The sequence below is a fragment of the Neovison vison genome, chromosome 3 (genome assembly GCF_020171115.1).
Source record: "Neovison vison isolate M4711 chromosome 3, ASM_NN_V1, whole genome shotgun sequence".
Classification (NCBI taxonomy): domain Eukaryota; kingdom Metazoa; phylum Chordata; class Mammalia; order Carnivora; family Mustelidae; genus Neogale; species Neogale vison.
The window spans coordinates 124302819-124315819 of record NC_058093.1 but is presented as its reverse complement, the minus strand read 5'-3'; the positions used below and the strand labels follow the sequence as shown (position 1 = coordinate 124315819).

Here is a 13001-nt window from a genome sequence, read left to right as displayed (position 1 = left end):
AGCTCGTACACTTGTTTCTATCACTGCACGTATCTGAAGTGAAAAAGGTTGCTAACTTGCTATTTTCCCCTTCTCTCTGCGAACAGGAGGACTGTGACCCACCCGTCCATGAGAGTCTCAGCATAGAAAACACACTGTGGGCGAGCACCATTGTCGCATCAGGTACGAGACACGTTCTCGCTCTCACATCTCGGTGCCCTGTGGAGTGGAGTGTCTGCGCACACGGTGTCTGGAAGTCCCGCCCTGCGCTGCCAGGGCCCTTACCCTGAGGGCTGAGTCCTAGGCAAGCTCTGGCTGAGGGCCATGGGCCGTGGGCTGTGCGTGGCGAGGAGCAAGACACAGAGCAGCTTGGGGGCTTCTGCTGGTTCTGATTCTCGGCAGACTTCTCAGTGTCCCTCACTTGGACATGGCACAGCGCAACTGGGGAGGGAAGTGGTGGTCCTCGGTGGGGGGTCTTCCCACTCCTCAGTCACCCAGGAGAGTTCGGAGAGGTCACTGAGCTGGGTTTGTCTGTCGGGGAGAAAAGTATCCAACGAGATGGGGGCTGTGGGAGGTATTTCATGTTGGGCCTTTGGAGACCAGAGTAAAGCTGCTTAATTTTCTTCCGAGTGACACTGGGGGATGTTGCAGTATTTCTACTGTCTGAACGGGGCGGGGGTGGTGACCTAAAGGTACATTGTGGGAAGTAGATTCTCTGGGAGGTATTGAAATCTAAATGATGGTCAGCTTCTCAGAAAGTGGTTGACTTAGTACTAGTAACCAGGGGAGAATCTTAGCAGCAGGGAGCCTGGGGGATGCTGGTGGGGGTTGGAAGGCTGGGGGACGTGCAGGGTAGGGCCGTCTCTTCTCAGTCTGTGGCCCAACACCCACAGCCTTCCTGCCTCGGAGCTAGGTTGCTCTTCTGATCCCTCTGCAGGCCAGGTGCTGGCGAATGCCCAGGCCTGGGTGCTCAGGGGAAGGATGGCTTAATGAAGTGAGGCCGGTGCTTTACCCTCTGCCGAGTGCCACAGGGAAGTACAGATGCCCCCAAAGCAAAGAAGCCAAAATCCTTACCCGGCCAGAGCTCACGGGAGGAGCAAGTAGGGGCTCCAGGGAGCGGGTGGAGAGGCACAGGTTGGATTTGGGAGCTCACTGGCAGCTGTGTTGAAGGCCTTACCACTGTAGGCGGGGGAGGCTGGTGCCGGGGCCACGGGCCACGGGCCCTGGAAGGGAAGGGCAGGGCAGTGCTGGGCACGTGGGGGCCATGGAGCCTGTGTGCACAGCAGCGTGTAAACGAGACCCCTGTGGGGGTCCGCGTGTGTACCTCTTAGGGACTAGAGGATGTGAGGGAACCTAGTTTTATACTAGTGTTTTCTATGTTTAAGAAAAAGCTTGATGGCAAATAGGACAATTCTAATAGAAATTGAGGCATTTCGTGATTTTTGTACTGATGATTTTTCAAATTTCTGAAACTAAAGAGAAAGAGAAGTAAGACGAGCACACCAAGGAGAGAGTCCGAGGGAGCAGGCCAGGTCTCGGGCTGTGCAGACCCCAGGGAAGACACACTCGCCGTGCCTGAGGGGTCCCTGTGGACAGGGCCCTGCTGCCAGGAGAAGTCTCACAGTCTCGCCTGGCGCTTCCTCCTTGCTGCTGTTGTGTGTCACAGGCCGGTGTGGTGCTGCCGCCGGTAGCCTCCCTGTGCCGGCCCCGTTGTTCCCACGGCCACGCAGACTGGCTGTCGCAGGACCAGGGGTTCGTCCAGGGGCTGTCCTCGACGGCTGTCCCCCTTCAGCCTTTAGTATTTCATAGTTTATAGGAAAATACTTTAAACATACCGTAAATAAGCTGATACTTGGTCACAGATTTCACGTTTTCCATGTCTACAGCTGTATTCTATTTTGTTTCCATCATAATGAAGATGCGTTTTCAAAAACGTTTTATTTGTGATCTTTTTGCTCCCCGTGTATTAGGACGTTGCTACTGATCCGCATGCTATCGGTCTGTGGCCTCCCTCCCTCGCAGAGGCAGAAGCCCCGAGAGGAAGGCTTCCGTGACGCCCTTGATAATTCCCTGTACACACCACGCCTCTCTCGTCCACCACTCCCTGCGTGACCTTGGCACGTGGTAGCTCCTCGTTGCATATGTGGGCAGAGCAGACACGATTGTAGGTGTCACATAGGCTGACGACTGTTTCCGACTCCCTCGTGCGCACAGTTCAGTGAGCCCACTGGGCCTGTGTTCCCAGAACGGATTTCTACTGCTCCAAAACCATCCGTTCAAAAAAGTTTAAATAAGACCCTCCTAATTTTAATTTGTGCTTGGACATTTTAAAAATGCAAGCTGTTTTCACTAATTTTAAATATTTTAACACATACCTACCTTTATTTAAAAACCTTAATAGTGTGAGCAGTTACCAGATTCTGCCTGTTATCAAACTGCTGTGCTCAGGCAATGTTTGAAAGACCTTGGGTTTCTACGAGTTGCTTAAGTGCTCATATCTTCCTTATACTTTATTGTAAGTTGAGAAAGAAAGACCAGAATTTTTTAAAATCTTATTTTTTAAATGATATGTGTGCACTGAATTCAGGTTGCCTCCTAGGTAAAGTGAACTTGGACCTTCCTCCCTTGTCCTGGGGTTCTGAGTGCGTGGAAACGAGGGCTTACGTTAGCACTGCAGAGGAGCAAGGATCAAGGGTCCCTGAAGAGGGACAGACGCAGCTGCTTGTGGGGCCGCTGTCTTCATCCCCGTGTTAGTCTGTGGCGCCGTTCTTCCAAGAGCGGAGTCAGTGACGAGAGCGTTCTGGTCTTGAACGGCCAAGACCCGGGAAGCAGAGATGTTCCTCTCGAGCAGGGCTGCTGGCGCGTGTGCCCACGGTAGTGACCCCTCTAGAGTGGGGGCGCGTGTGCCCGCGGCGGTGGAGCCGCCAAAGCAAGGCTGCCGGGCGTGTGTGCGGATGGGGGTCCGGGCTGACCTCTCTAGAGCGAGGGTCTGTGCGTAGACAAGGGTCCGGGGCTGGTACTGCTTGTGCTAAAGAAAGACATGAGACACTTGGACACTTACAGAGCAGTTGGAGGAGATAATTTAATGTTGAAGAAATTGGGATATACACATTCTTTTTGGTTTTTGTGTTGTTTCATCTCCTTCGGTGATGCTTGGCGTGCTGCTTCACGACACTAGTGCTCATGACCACTTAGAAACTTTGAAACCACCCGTTGCCGTGGTGTGCGTGGTTTGTGAGGCTCCTGCTGCAGAGGGGGCGCGGGACGGGCCGTGGGGAAGCAGGAGAGCCTGTGTCCCGCTGCAGCCCCCCAGGGGCCTGACCCTGCGAGCTCTGCTGTGGCCGCGCTGGCGGCGGGTGGGGCGGCGGGTGGCGCAGGCGCCGTGGGAAGCCCAGGGGCGGCAGCCCTGCCCGAGGAGGGTGCGGGGCGCGGTGGGCAGAGCCCAGAGCTGGTGCAGGTGGCGGTGTCCGTCTGTCTCTCTGAGTCACGTTGCTGAGGCGGGTCGTCAGGGTTTGCGGGGCCGTCGCGCGCTCCTGTTCCAGCCCAGCCTGGGGCTCCGTCGGGACGCGCCCGGGGAGAGCCCTTGGTGCCCAGGAGCCGGCGGGTGCCGCGTGCCAGTCAGGACGTGCTGCGGTTGGTCGCGAGCTCGCAGGTCGGTCGGTCGGTCTCGGACGTGCTGCCTCGGTCCGGCTTTCGGAAGAACGAGCTGTTGTTCGCTCTCAGGTCCTGTCTTGAGAATGAGCAGGGAAGCCCTGGGCCGTGTGTCTGCCTTCCCGGCGGAGCCCCAGGCTGGTCCGTGAGTCTGCGCGGCCGCGCTGGTGCCCGGGACAGGTGACAGCCCCCGAGACAAATGCGCTGTCTGGGCGCACGGAGTGACCCTTCGTAGTGAGGGCGGGAGGTCCCGGAATACAGGGGGCGCCTTTAGCAGACGTCCGCGGCCACACAGGGACGCCGCAGGAGGCGTTCAGGTGAGGCTCCTGGGTCCGAGGCTCGGCAGGACCGACGGTGGCACCCGCGCGTGTCCGGGCGCACGCGTCGGCTTGGCCGGGCAGGTCTCAGACCGCATCTGGTCGTCCCAGCGGCACTGCCGGCCTAGAGTCCGACCGCTCTAGCTCCTGCGGCTGTCGGCACAGTGTTTCCCAGCCTGATCCCGCCCCAAGTCTTTCTGACACACTTTGTTCTGCTAATAGTAAAAATAATTTTGTAGTTTATCTTATTCTTTTTTTGTACGTTTTTAACGTTAGCTTATTTAACACGAGACACTCGCGTATTCTGTTGAAGTGTCGTGTAGTTGGCAAAACAGGAAGAAAACCCTGGCGCAGTCCGAGCTACCGTATTGCTGCAGCGGCAGGGGAACTGCTGCTGTGTTGGTCGTGGGGGTCCTCGGGAGGGTGAGGGCCCTGCGCAGTCCGTGCGCGCCTCAGCACCTGGGGCAGACCGTCGTCTGCGGGTTTGTTGGGACGGGCTCCAGAAGGGTAGCGTCCGCGCAGTTTGGGCCACCTTCCACGCCGGAGGGGCTGCTCTGCTTCCAAGAGGCTCAGGAAATTCAACCTCCCAGCTCTGCCAGCCACACACAGTTAACAAGGGGAGAGGAAAGGAGATGCTTATTTTGAAAGAAACATGTGTCACGCCTGTGGGGTGACCGCTGAGCCGTCCTCTAGCACCTCCCTGTCCTCCTGAACATTCCGTGGGTGAAACTGCTCATTATCTAATGCATATAATTTGCAGCTATCTGTTCACATAAATCCAAGACATCGCTAGGACTACTTTTATTCCGTGGGTCCTGACGTATGACACACTGAATCGCACACATTGCACTAATGTGACCTCAAAGAGTTTTGTAGAACCGTTACCGTGCTGTTGGTCTTCGGGAGTCGATGGACTGGATCATCTTTAATCATTTCTCATCAGAATTTATGGAAACTAGGAGTACAGATTGTGCGTAGCTACAGTTTAGAACAGACGTCTGTGGTTTCTAATTTGACATCACAGAGGTGAGTGCCTCGGAGCCTTCGTAACCCAAGGTTGTTCCGGGTGTTTTCGTCTTTTACCTGAGGTCTGAGACGCATACACACTTGGAAAAGCAGACTTTAGGAGACATGAGTTAAAAAGGCTAGTAACATCTAAATTCAGCATCCGGTATTAGTGATGTAACTGTCCCTCATTGTTTTAATTGTATACGAGCTGAAATGTCCGCAGGGGCTCGCAGACCTGGCAGTGCTCGACTGTGTCGCGGGGGGACGGTGGCTCCGCAGGGGCAGGGCTGCTCTGAAGGCCCTGGCATGTGTCCGAGGACTTGAGGATGCAGTGTCCTTGCACTTACCTGCGGGGCTGCCCACGGGGACCCACGAGCGGTGTCAGCCTTTCTCCTGACAGTGAGAAGATTGTTAGTCCATTTCCTGACGTCGTACGTAGGGAAATTTGTGCGGCTGAAGAAATCATTTGAGTTCCTCAGAGTTTATTTTGAAAGTTGAGATTAGACTTTCTTGAACAAATTAAATTAAATGTGCTGTGAGATAAATTTATGTAAAGGTGAGTACTGACTTTGATGAGGAAGTGTTCTCTCTGTGCTCACCCTTTGAGGCATCTCTGTAAGCTCCGCTCTCGTGTCTCCGCAGGTACGGTAATAGGTGTTGTCATTTATACTGGAAAAGAGACTCGGAGTGTAATGAACACATCCAATCCAAAAAATAAGGTAGGCTAGCTGAAGGGGCAGCTGCTTTAATGACCGATTTTCCCTTCCAGTAAGAAAGTACGTGCGGTTCTGAAGAGCCTGTTCGTAACCTAAAAAGTGCTGCTGGTCTCGGGTCTGAATTCTCTGTACTTAGCGTGACAGCATGCTGAGGAACTTCCACCGGGGTCTTTTCTTGGGCAACCAAAGTTTCTATATCTCTTAAGTTTTCTTTGTTGGATATACCATTTGCCCATAATTTGATAGTTAGTTGTGGTCTCTTCTTTTCAGTTTACTTATTTTACACTTTGTACTCTTTTTTTATGTTGATGGCTCATTTAAAAAAAAAAGAATCTATATTAATATCTAATAGTATTTGATGGTGTGACATTGTTGAACTTGTTTCATTTTCATTTCACAAGCATGTTGAAAACAGATTTTAGTTTTAAAGACTGCTTGATTAAATTCCTAAATTGATCATATTTCTGCTACACTCCTGAAATCGTCGTTTACGCAGGCAGCATGTGTATGCAAGTTACATCGTCCCTTTGAATTCTCCGTTGCTGTTACTTGGTTCATACATTTTGTACGGTCAAGTCACAGAGTGTGGTCATGTCCACTTTATGAGAAGTCTTTCTAACTGTGCATTTTACTCTTTATTTGAAATGTAATCTGAGCTGCATCTAAGTAGAACAGAAAAAGCATTCCTGTGCATTCAGGACTTGCTTTGTGAGTAACTAATAGAAAAAGTTGTCTTTTGTAGGAAGTTTTATTGGTGAGCAGAGGAAATGAAGTAAATCTTTGAAAAGATATTTTTAAAGACAAAATGCATTCCATTTTTTCCAGCGAAATACTGTTTCAACAACCCGTTAGCCCTCCCGGCATCGGGAAAGTGGCCCCTGCCCTTTGAGTGCCTGCGCATTTGTAGCGCAGCAGAGGCGCTCTGGGGCGGGTCCTGTCTGGAGGGCGTCCTTGCCCCCGCCGGGGCGCGCGGCACCTCCCAGCCGGGCTGACGAAGACGCGTTCGTTGGACTCCAGATGTCTGTGTGTGACACGTTTACTCAAGTGAAATACCGTTTCCCTGTGATAACGGAAAACGGTGCCTGTCGATGTGTATTACAACCTTGGGCTCATCCGAGGAGACCGAATGTACCGCAGGTTATTATTTTCCAGTAGAGTTAGATGTATTTAAAAACAAATTATTAAACAAATTATTGACAGAGCTACATGCATGTTTGTTGGTATGTGTTCTGTAAAGTACAGCGATTTTTTTTCTTTACTAAGCAAAACTAGAACGTTCTACTGATGCATGTATAGGTTGTAGGTATGTTTTGTTTCTTAATCATTCCTAGTCATTTTACCTTTAGGATGACTGTGAGGGTAAATTAAATATTAAATTTTAAAATGTTGAAAGTTACCCTGTCACGCAACACAGCTCCTGTCTCCTCCTGCCTCACGCGTCAGGACAGCTTCCTTTCTGCCCTCCCATCGTCTGGGTCCACACCTCCCCGTGGTGCACACGCTTTTGGTTTTGGCCGCCGTGCCCTCCCCCTGGGGGTGTGGACACAGTTGGGCGACCTTTCCGCAGTGTGTACCGGTGGGGATGAACTCCGGCTGGGGCTGTGCTGCGCGGCCAACCAGCTCTGGGACCCTGGGCAAATGGCTGGTTCTGCGTCTTCCCGCTCCGCACCTGTTACCAGCATTACGGTCTTCCTGTACCGCCAAGGGTGCCTTGAGAGTGCGGGCCCGAAACAGTCCGCGCACACTAGCTGTGCGGGCACCCGCCCCGCTGCCGCGCCAGGGCCGGGATGTGCTTGTGCCCCGTCAGCGGTCCTCCCGCCCTCCCTCCTTTAAAAAAAAAAAAAGCTTGGAAATGTCCCCGGTGTTAACATGGCAACCTTAGTAGGAAGAGTGTCTCTGACTTTTTGCAGAGCTGGATGCAGAGCCCCTCTCTGCCGCTTCTCAGCCTCACGGGTGGCACAAACATGCTCCTCCGCTGGCTGGCGCCTTCCTGGTGCTGCCGTCACACCTCCCCTGCCAGGTGGGTCTCCTTGTGACGGTGACAGCTGAGGCCCAGGCAGAGCGTGACGCGTGGCAGTTGCTGCGTGAAGGGCTTGCTCTGTGGCTTCGTGAATCTGTGGCACTGCGCTCCGAGGGAACGGTGGCATCCGGTTCGGGGGCCGGGGACCTTGTGGTGTGGGGGGCGCTCTAATTGTCGCGGGGGGGCTGGCTTCTCTGTGGAAGCGCTGTGGGTCAGGGAGAGCCACTTCTGTAAATTCAGGAATGCTTCCAGGAGAAGAATAAAATCTCTCAGTCTGCAGACCTTATTAAATCTTCCCAAGCGTCAAGTGCCAGATTCATAAGAAAAAAATTCGGGAAACTTGATAAGCTCCAGTGGCCAAAAGTCACAGGTGTGATATACCTAGGGGAAGTACTGGTGTGTGTTGAATGAGAAGATGGCGTGATGTTCGAATCCCGGGAGAGGGAAAGGAGGACAGAAAACGTTACTCGCTGCCGGACATCACGTGAAGACGACATCTCGGTGTCCTTCGGTGGGTGACTAAAGCAGCGAACCTTTGGACTTCAGAGAAGGCCCCTGCACACAAAAAGGAGGCATTTCAGAGGGAAAGCAGATCATTTCCCTGAGTTTGCCTTCTTTCGAGAAGCTCACCGTTCCTCAGACTCCGTTCGTGGTGTGTGCAGCTCACGACAGCAAAGAAGCCGGAGCTGGAATCCGTGTTTGTGAAGGAGTCCTCTCTAAGTCACGCTGTGGTACAAATTGCCCTAAAAACTGCAGTGGCTCTACTACAACAGAGACTTTTCTCCTCAGTGCGTGTCTGATGCTGCGCGTCATGGCCCCTCAGGGAGCCCTGCTGGACACGTGCTCCCGGGACCGCCGGGCACGAAGACGCGGGCGGGCGGGTTACATACCGAATGGCTCAGGCCACCCTTCCTTGGCCAGACCAAGGAATGGCCTCACGGAAGGTGAAGAAGTCAGAAAGGGGCAGGCTGAGCGGAAGGAGGGAGGAGGAGGGAAGTGCGGAAGGAGGGAAAGGGGACTATTCAATGACTTCGGGCCACGGGTACCCCGTCGTGGTCATCCATGAGAGTTCTCAGGCCTTTCGTGGACAGTAAGAGCCAAAACACGACAGGAGCGTCGAGGAGCCCTCCCCAGAGCGGGCAGCGGGGCCGAAGCGGAGGAGGCAGGAAGGACGGTCGTAGCCCGGGGGGAGGCCCGCAGCGCGCACTGCACAGGTCGCTGGGGACAGAAACGGAGAAAGACGAGTGGATTTAGCGACAGGGGACTCATTGTCTGTCATTGTTGTGGGGGATCAGACGGAAGCAGATGGGGGGACTCCGTGAGGAACAGGGCTGAGGGGAAGGCCCGGGCGGCCAAGGCTCGGGAGGGAGCCCAGCGCACCAGGACAGCCGCGGGGATGCAGGCAGAGGGTCTGACTGGTTTTGTTTCTGATGAGAAAATGATGAAATTTCATGCTTTCCATAAAACAAGGCAGGCCTTAGTTGATAGAGAAGAAGCTGTCCTCTGTGGAAGGGGGAGTCTTCGGGGCGTCCCGCGGCCACTCCGGGTCCCTAGAGAGAAGACTCGGTCGTCAGCGCAGAAGAGCTGCCGTGGGCAGGAGCGCGCGGTCCCGTGGCCCTGGACGCGTGTGGCCTGTCCTCAGTGTCTCTCGCTCCGAGGCGCGTCCGTGGCCCGCCTTCCCTGGAGCGTGGGGAGGAGGTCGTGCCCACTGGTGCCACGTCTGTGCGCTTCCGGGACGGGAGCCCTCCGGGAGGAGCAGCGCTGAGCGGCGGCAGAGAAGCGAACGGTGACCGTCCCTCCGGGACAGGGACGCACGGTGCGGCCGGCGGGAGCCGGAGAGGGTTTGCCCGAGTTCACCTCCTAGTTCTCGAGCTGTGTCGAGCTGTGTGAAGGCCTGCCTGCTGCCGGATTCTTCTGTTCGAAGCAGAGCCAGTCAGGGGTGTGGGGCTCTCTCAGGCTGATGTTCGGGAGCCGCAGAGCAGAAGCAGAGACGTGGACAGAAGTGGTTGCGCCGAGTGACCGGGTGGGGCAGCTGGGTCCCGGCCACAGCCGTCTGCAGGCGCTCACAGGTGGCACTGCTGGACGTCACGGCCCGCCCGCGCCCCTGTCTCCCCGCTGGGAACGCAGCAGCCGTCCCTGCGGGTTGGGGGATGGGAGTGTGACGTCCCCTGGAGGCCAGAGGTGCTCACCAGCTCCTGGACCCTCCCGGTACGCTCCCGGGGCTGAGGAACGGGACGTGCGCCATTTAAGCATGCGGCTGGCTGCTTCCTGAAACCGGTTTTTAAACTCGTCGTCCTGCCCATCTCACTCCCGAAGCCTCATTTGGGCATTTCTCCTTCTGTCTTCACTTTGTCTGTTTTGTTCTTCCGTTGCTGCTTGTCAGAAAGTAAACATTACACAGAAAAGTGAGGCGAAAAATACGACGGCGTGTCTCATCCTCTCCCGCGGCCTCAGACGCCCCCACTTGTCGCCAGCGCGCATTTTCAACCGACGGAGGCCGTCTCTGGAGCTGCTGCCTTCGCCGCCGGTCTCCTCTGCCACGCTCTCTGTCCACACGGCCTCGTCTCGTGGCCCCGCTGAGTAGCCCGGGGCTGGCGACATCAGCGTCACCACCGCCTGCGCAGGGGCTGCCCCCGGGTGTCTCTCCTCGACCTCCGGAGTTGGAAACAGAGGGCTGGGACACGTACTGATAACCGAGAGCCGCCGCCTCCGACGTGGCCATGACGGTCTGAGACGGAGGAGCCTTCGTAGGCAGCTGGACTCCGCTGCGGCCAGGGTCGCTGACCGGCCAGCGATGCCCCCACGCGAACTCACGCCTCCAGAGTGGGCCTTGGAATCTAAGGTGATCGTTTTATAGAATCCGAATGTACAGCTTTAAGCTTATTTACAAGGCTTTATCAGAATACTCTCTAAGATGTAGCACGTCTTATCCTGTCGTGGGGGGTAATACTGAATTCTAGAACGTTGTTCAATGGAGGAGAGTCCGAGATGCAGGCCGGTTCCCGAGGCTTCTGAGGTTCCTGACGCCTCCAGCGTCCCGACAGGCACGAGGCAGGGACACGGGGTCTACCCGGTCTGAAATTTCTATCTTAAAACTTCAAACAAACCGAAAGTTCTTATTACTAAGCAGTTACTTTTATTATAATATTTGGTGAAAGTTTAAATTATAAGGAATACAGCTTGAGTAATGGACTGTTTTATAAAACCTAGCTTGAGATATATTTAATAAGATGATCCTTGATTACATTTGAGAGGGAAAAATTCTTACAGGAGGTTAAGAAAAATCAATTGTGACAGGCTGTCATTTTCATGCCGCTCATAACAATAAGTCGCTCCGAGCAAGAGCATCAGGGATGAAACGGCGACACCGACGGCCTCAAGCAGTCACTGTAATCCCTCGGGCGTACTGATTTGTGTTTCTGATAACAAGATGCTTTCAGATGTCTCACTGACAGGCAGGTGATATGTGCCATTATGTGAATTAGAGCTACTTCTTGTTCTCTGAATTGTTGTAAAGGCGTTTTCAGATAACAGAACAAAATAGAATCAGCTCTGCTGTATTTTGCAGGCTGAAATATCAAGGCTGTGTTGAAGAACAGCTTTCTTATTTTAAAAAAGACAAATTATTAATATTTTAAGAGTTGCGTTGACTTTTATTAAGATGTTACTGAAGAATAACTTAGTTCTCTTTTCTCATGGTTGCGTGTTATCGTAGCACCCCTTTATTTTTCCAATAGTTGCCTCCTTGAGAAACAAGATATCTTTGGGTTTAAACACGTGTTTAGAAACGTGACCGTGTGCCCGCGCGAGTGCCTTTGCTGAGGGATACAGCAGCGTGGTCCACCCCCACAGGCAACGAGGCTGCGGGAGTGCCGGGTCGGGATCACTGTTAGTAATAGTGACAGTCGCAGTGTTTGAAAGCCTCATCGGGAAAAGCTCCACGAGAGGAGCAGGTGCCCAAGAGCGCAGTTGGGCGGGGTGCCGGCGGGACCCAGGGCAGCTCTCGGGGTTATGGCAAGCCCGCGCCCACCTTTGCTGCATGCTGTGACCGTGCACTTCGTATTCCAGCCGTTCACTGCTGAAAGTTGTGTCTTCATCGGCAGTGTGAATTTGCGTAGACTTACGGTTTCAGGAAAGCAGTGAAGAGGCAAAATGCTAAATGGTTAGAAAGCAGCCCTAACGATCCCATCTGGGACGGGATGCTCTATCAGAGTGTGCAGCAGATAGCTACACCGGAAAACCTGCGTTTAGTCCCTAAGTTCCTTTTCAATATGAATTTGATTATAAAGCAGGTGTTCTAAACAGGAGCATGAGCATATTTAGTTTTTAAATAATTGCTTTCTATCACTAAAGCACTTCGTGCTACCTAAAGTTCGGGTGAGGAGGCCTTCTGAGTTACTCGTTGCTTACTTGGTGAGATTGTGGCCCCGTTAAATTCTTTACAGTCACAGTCCGAACAGACCAGTGCAGGGGCCCTGGACGGCTCAGCTGGTTCAGCGTCTGACTCTCGACTTCGGCTCAGCTTGTGATCTCGGGATGCTGGGATCCGGCCCCCAGTCAGCGGGGAATCTGCTGGGGATTCTCTCTCCCCTCCCTCCCTCGTGCCCTTTCTCTCTCGATCAGTAAAGAAATCTTCTAAAAATGAAAAGTATAATTTATTCAAGAAGGAAATAAATGTTTTCATAATTGTCTTTGTGTTTTTGAAATCCTTGTTTCCTTACTCTGAGGCCATGAGGACGGTTAGAAATTTGTGGAAGTGTGATGCCTTGCTGACCATGAAGCCTGCATCTGACTTCGTGTGAGCTCACAGAGCTGAGTCCTTCCCGTCGCAGATTCTCCCGAAGCCTTTTTTGGTGGAAGCCATTTTGGACAGATGAGAGACAGGATCTGGAATGTCTAGTAGGACCGAGAGTAAGGAGTAAGACCAGTTTTAAACCGTGGCCGGGATTGGAGGAAGGTGGACTGTGGGGGATGGTGGCATGAGTGGAGACAGGAGAAGGGCAGTGAGACCTTTCCGTTCTTTCGAGAGTCCCAGAGTTGCCCTCTTCTTCCCAGGAGGGTGGTGGCGGGTCTGGGTGGCACAGACCCGTGGTAGGACTGCATACGGGGGCCTCCCGTGGCCATCGTGGACCGGAAACAGGTCGTCTATATGGGTCTGGGTTCAGACGCAGACTTTCCTGGGAGAAAATTGCAAGCCGGGGCGGCTAGAAGGGAAGGTCACTGGTCTCCTGACTGTGTCTTGGGAAGGTCTGCTGTGCAGGGTGGTGCCCTCCGCCTGCCCCCGTGTCTCTTCCTCCTTAGAGAAGCTGG

The 13001-nt window shown here is 53.7% G+C and overlaps 1 protein-coding gene across 9 annotated transcripts in view; it reads left to right on the top strand.

The window, feature by feature from the left end:
• Positions 1-13001, top strand: part of ATP9B (ATPase phospholipid transporting 9B (putative)) — a 223685-nt gene that overhangs the window by 108492 nt on the left and 102192 nt on the right. For 8 of the 9 annotated variants that reach the window (XM_044242779.1, XM_044242783.1, XM_044242781.1 and 5 more), the window contains 2 exons: positions 87-162; positions 5598-5674. The exons of the other annotated variant lie outside the window; for it this stretch is intronic. In XM_044242779.1, the coding sequence (XP_044098714.1) occupies positions 87-162; positions 5598-5674 (153 nt within the window). The remainder of the gene's footprint in view (positions 1-86; positions 163-5597; positions 5675-13001) is intronic. 9 annotated transcript variants of the gene reach the window in all.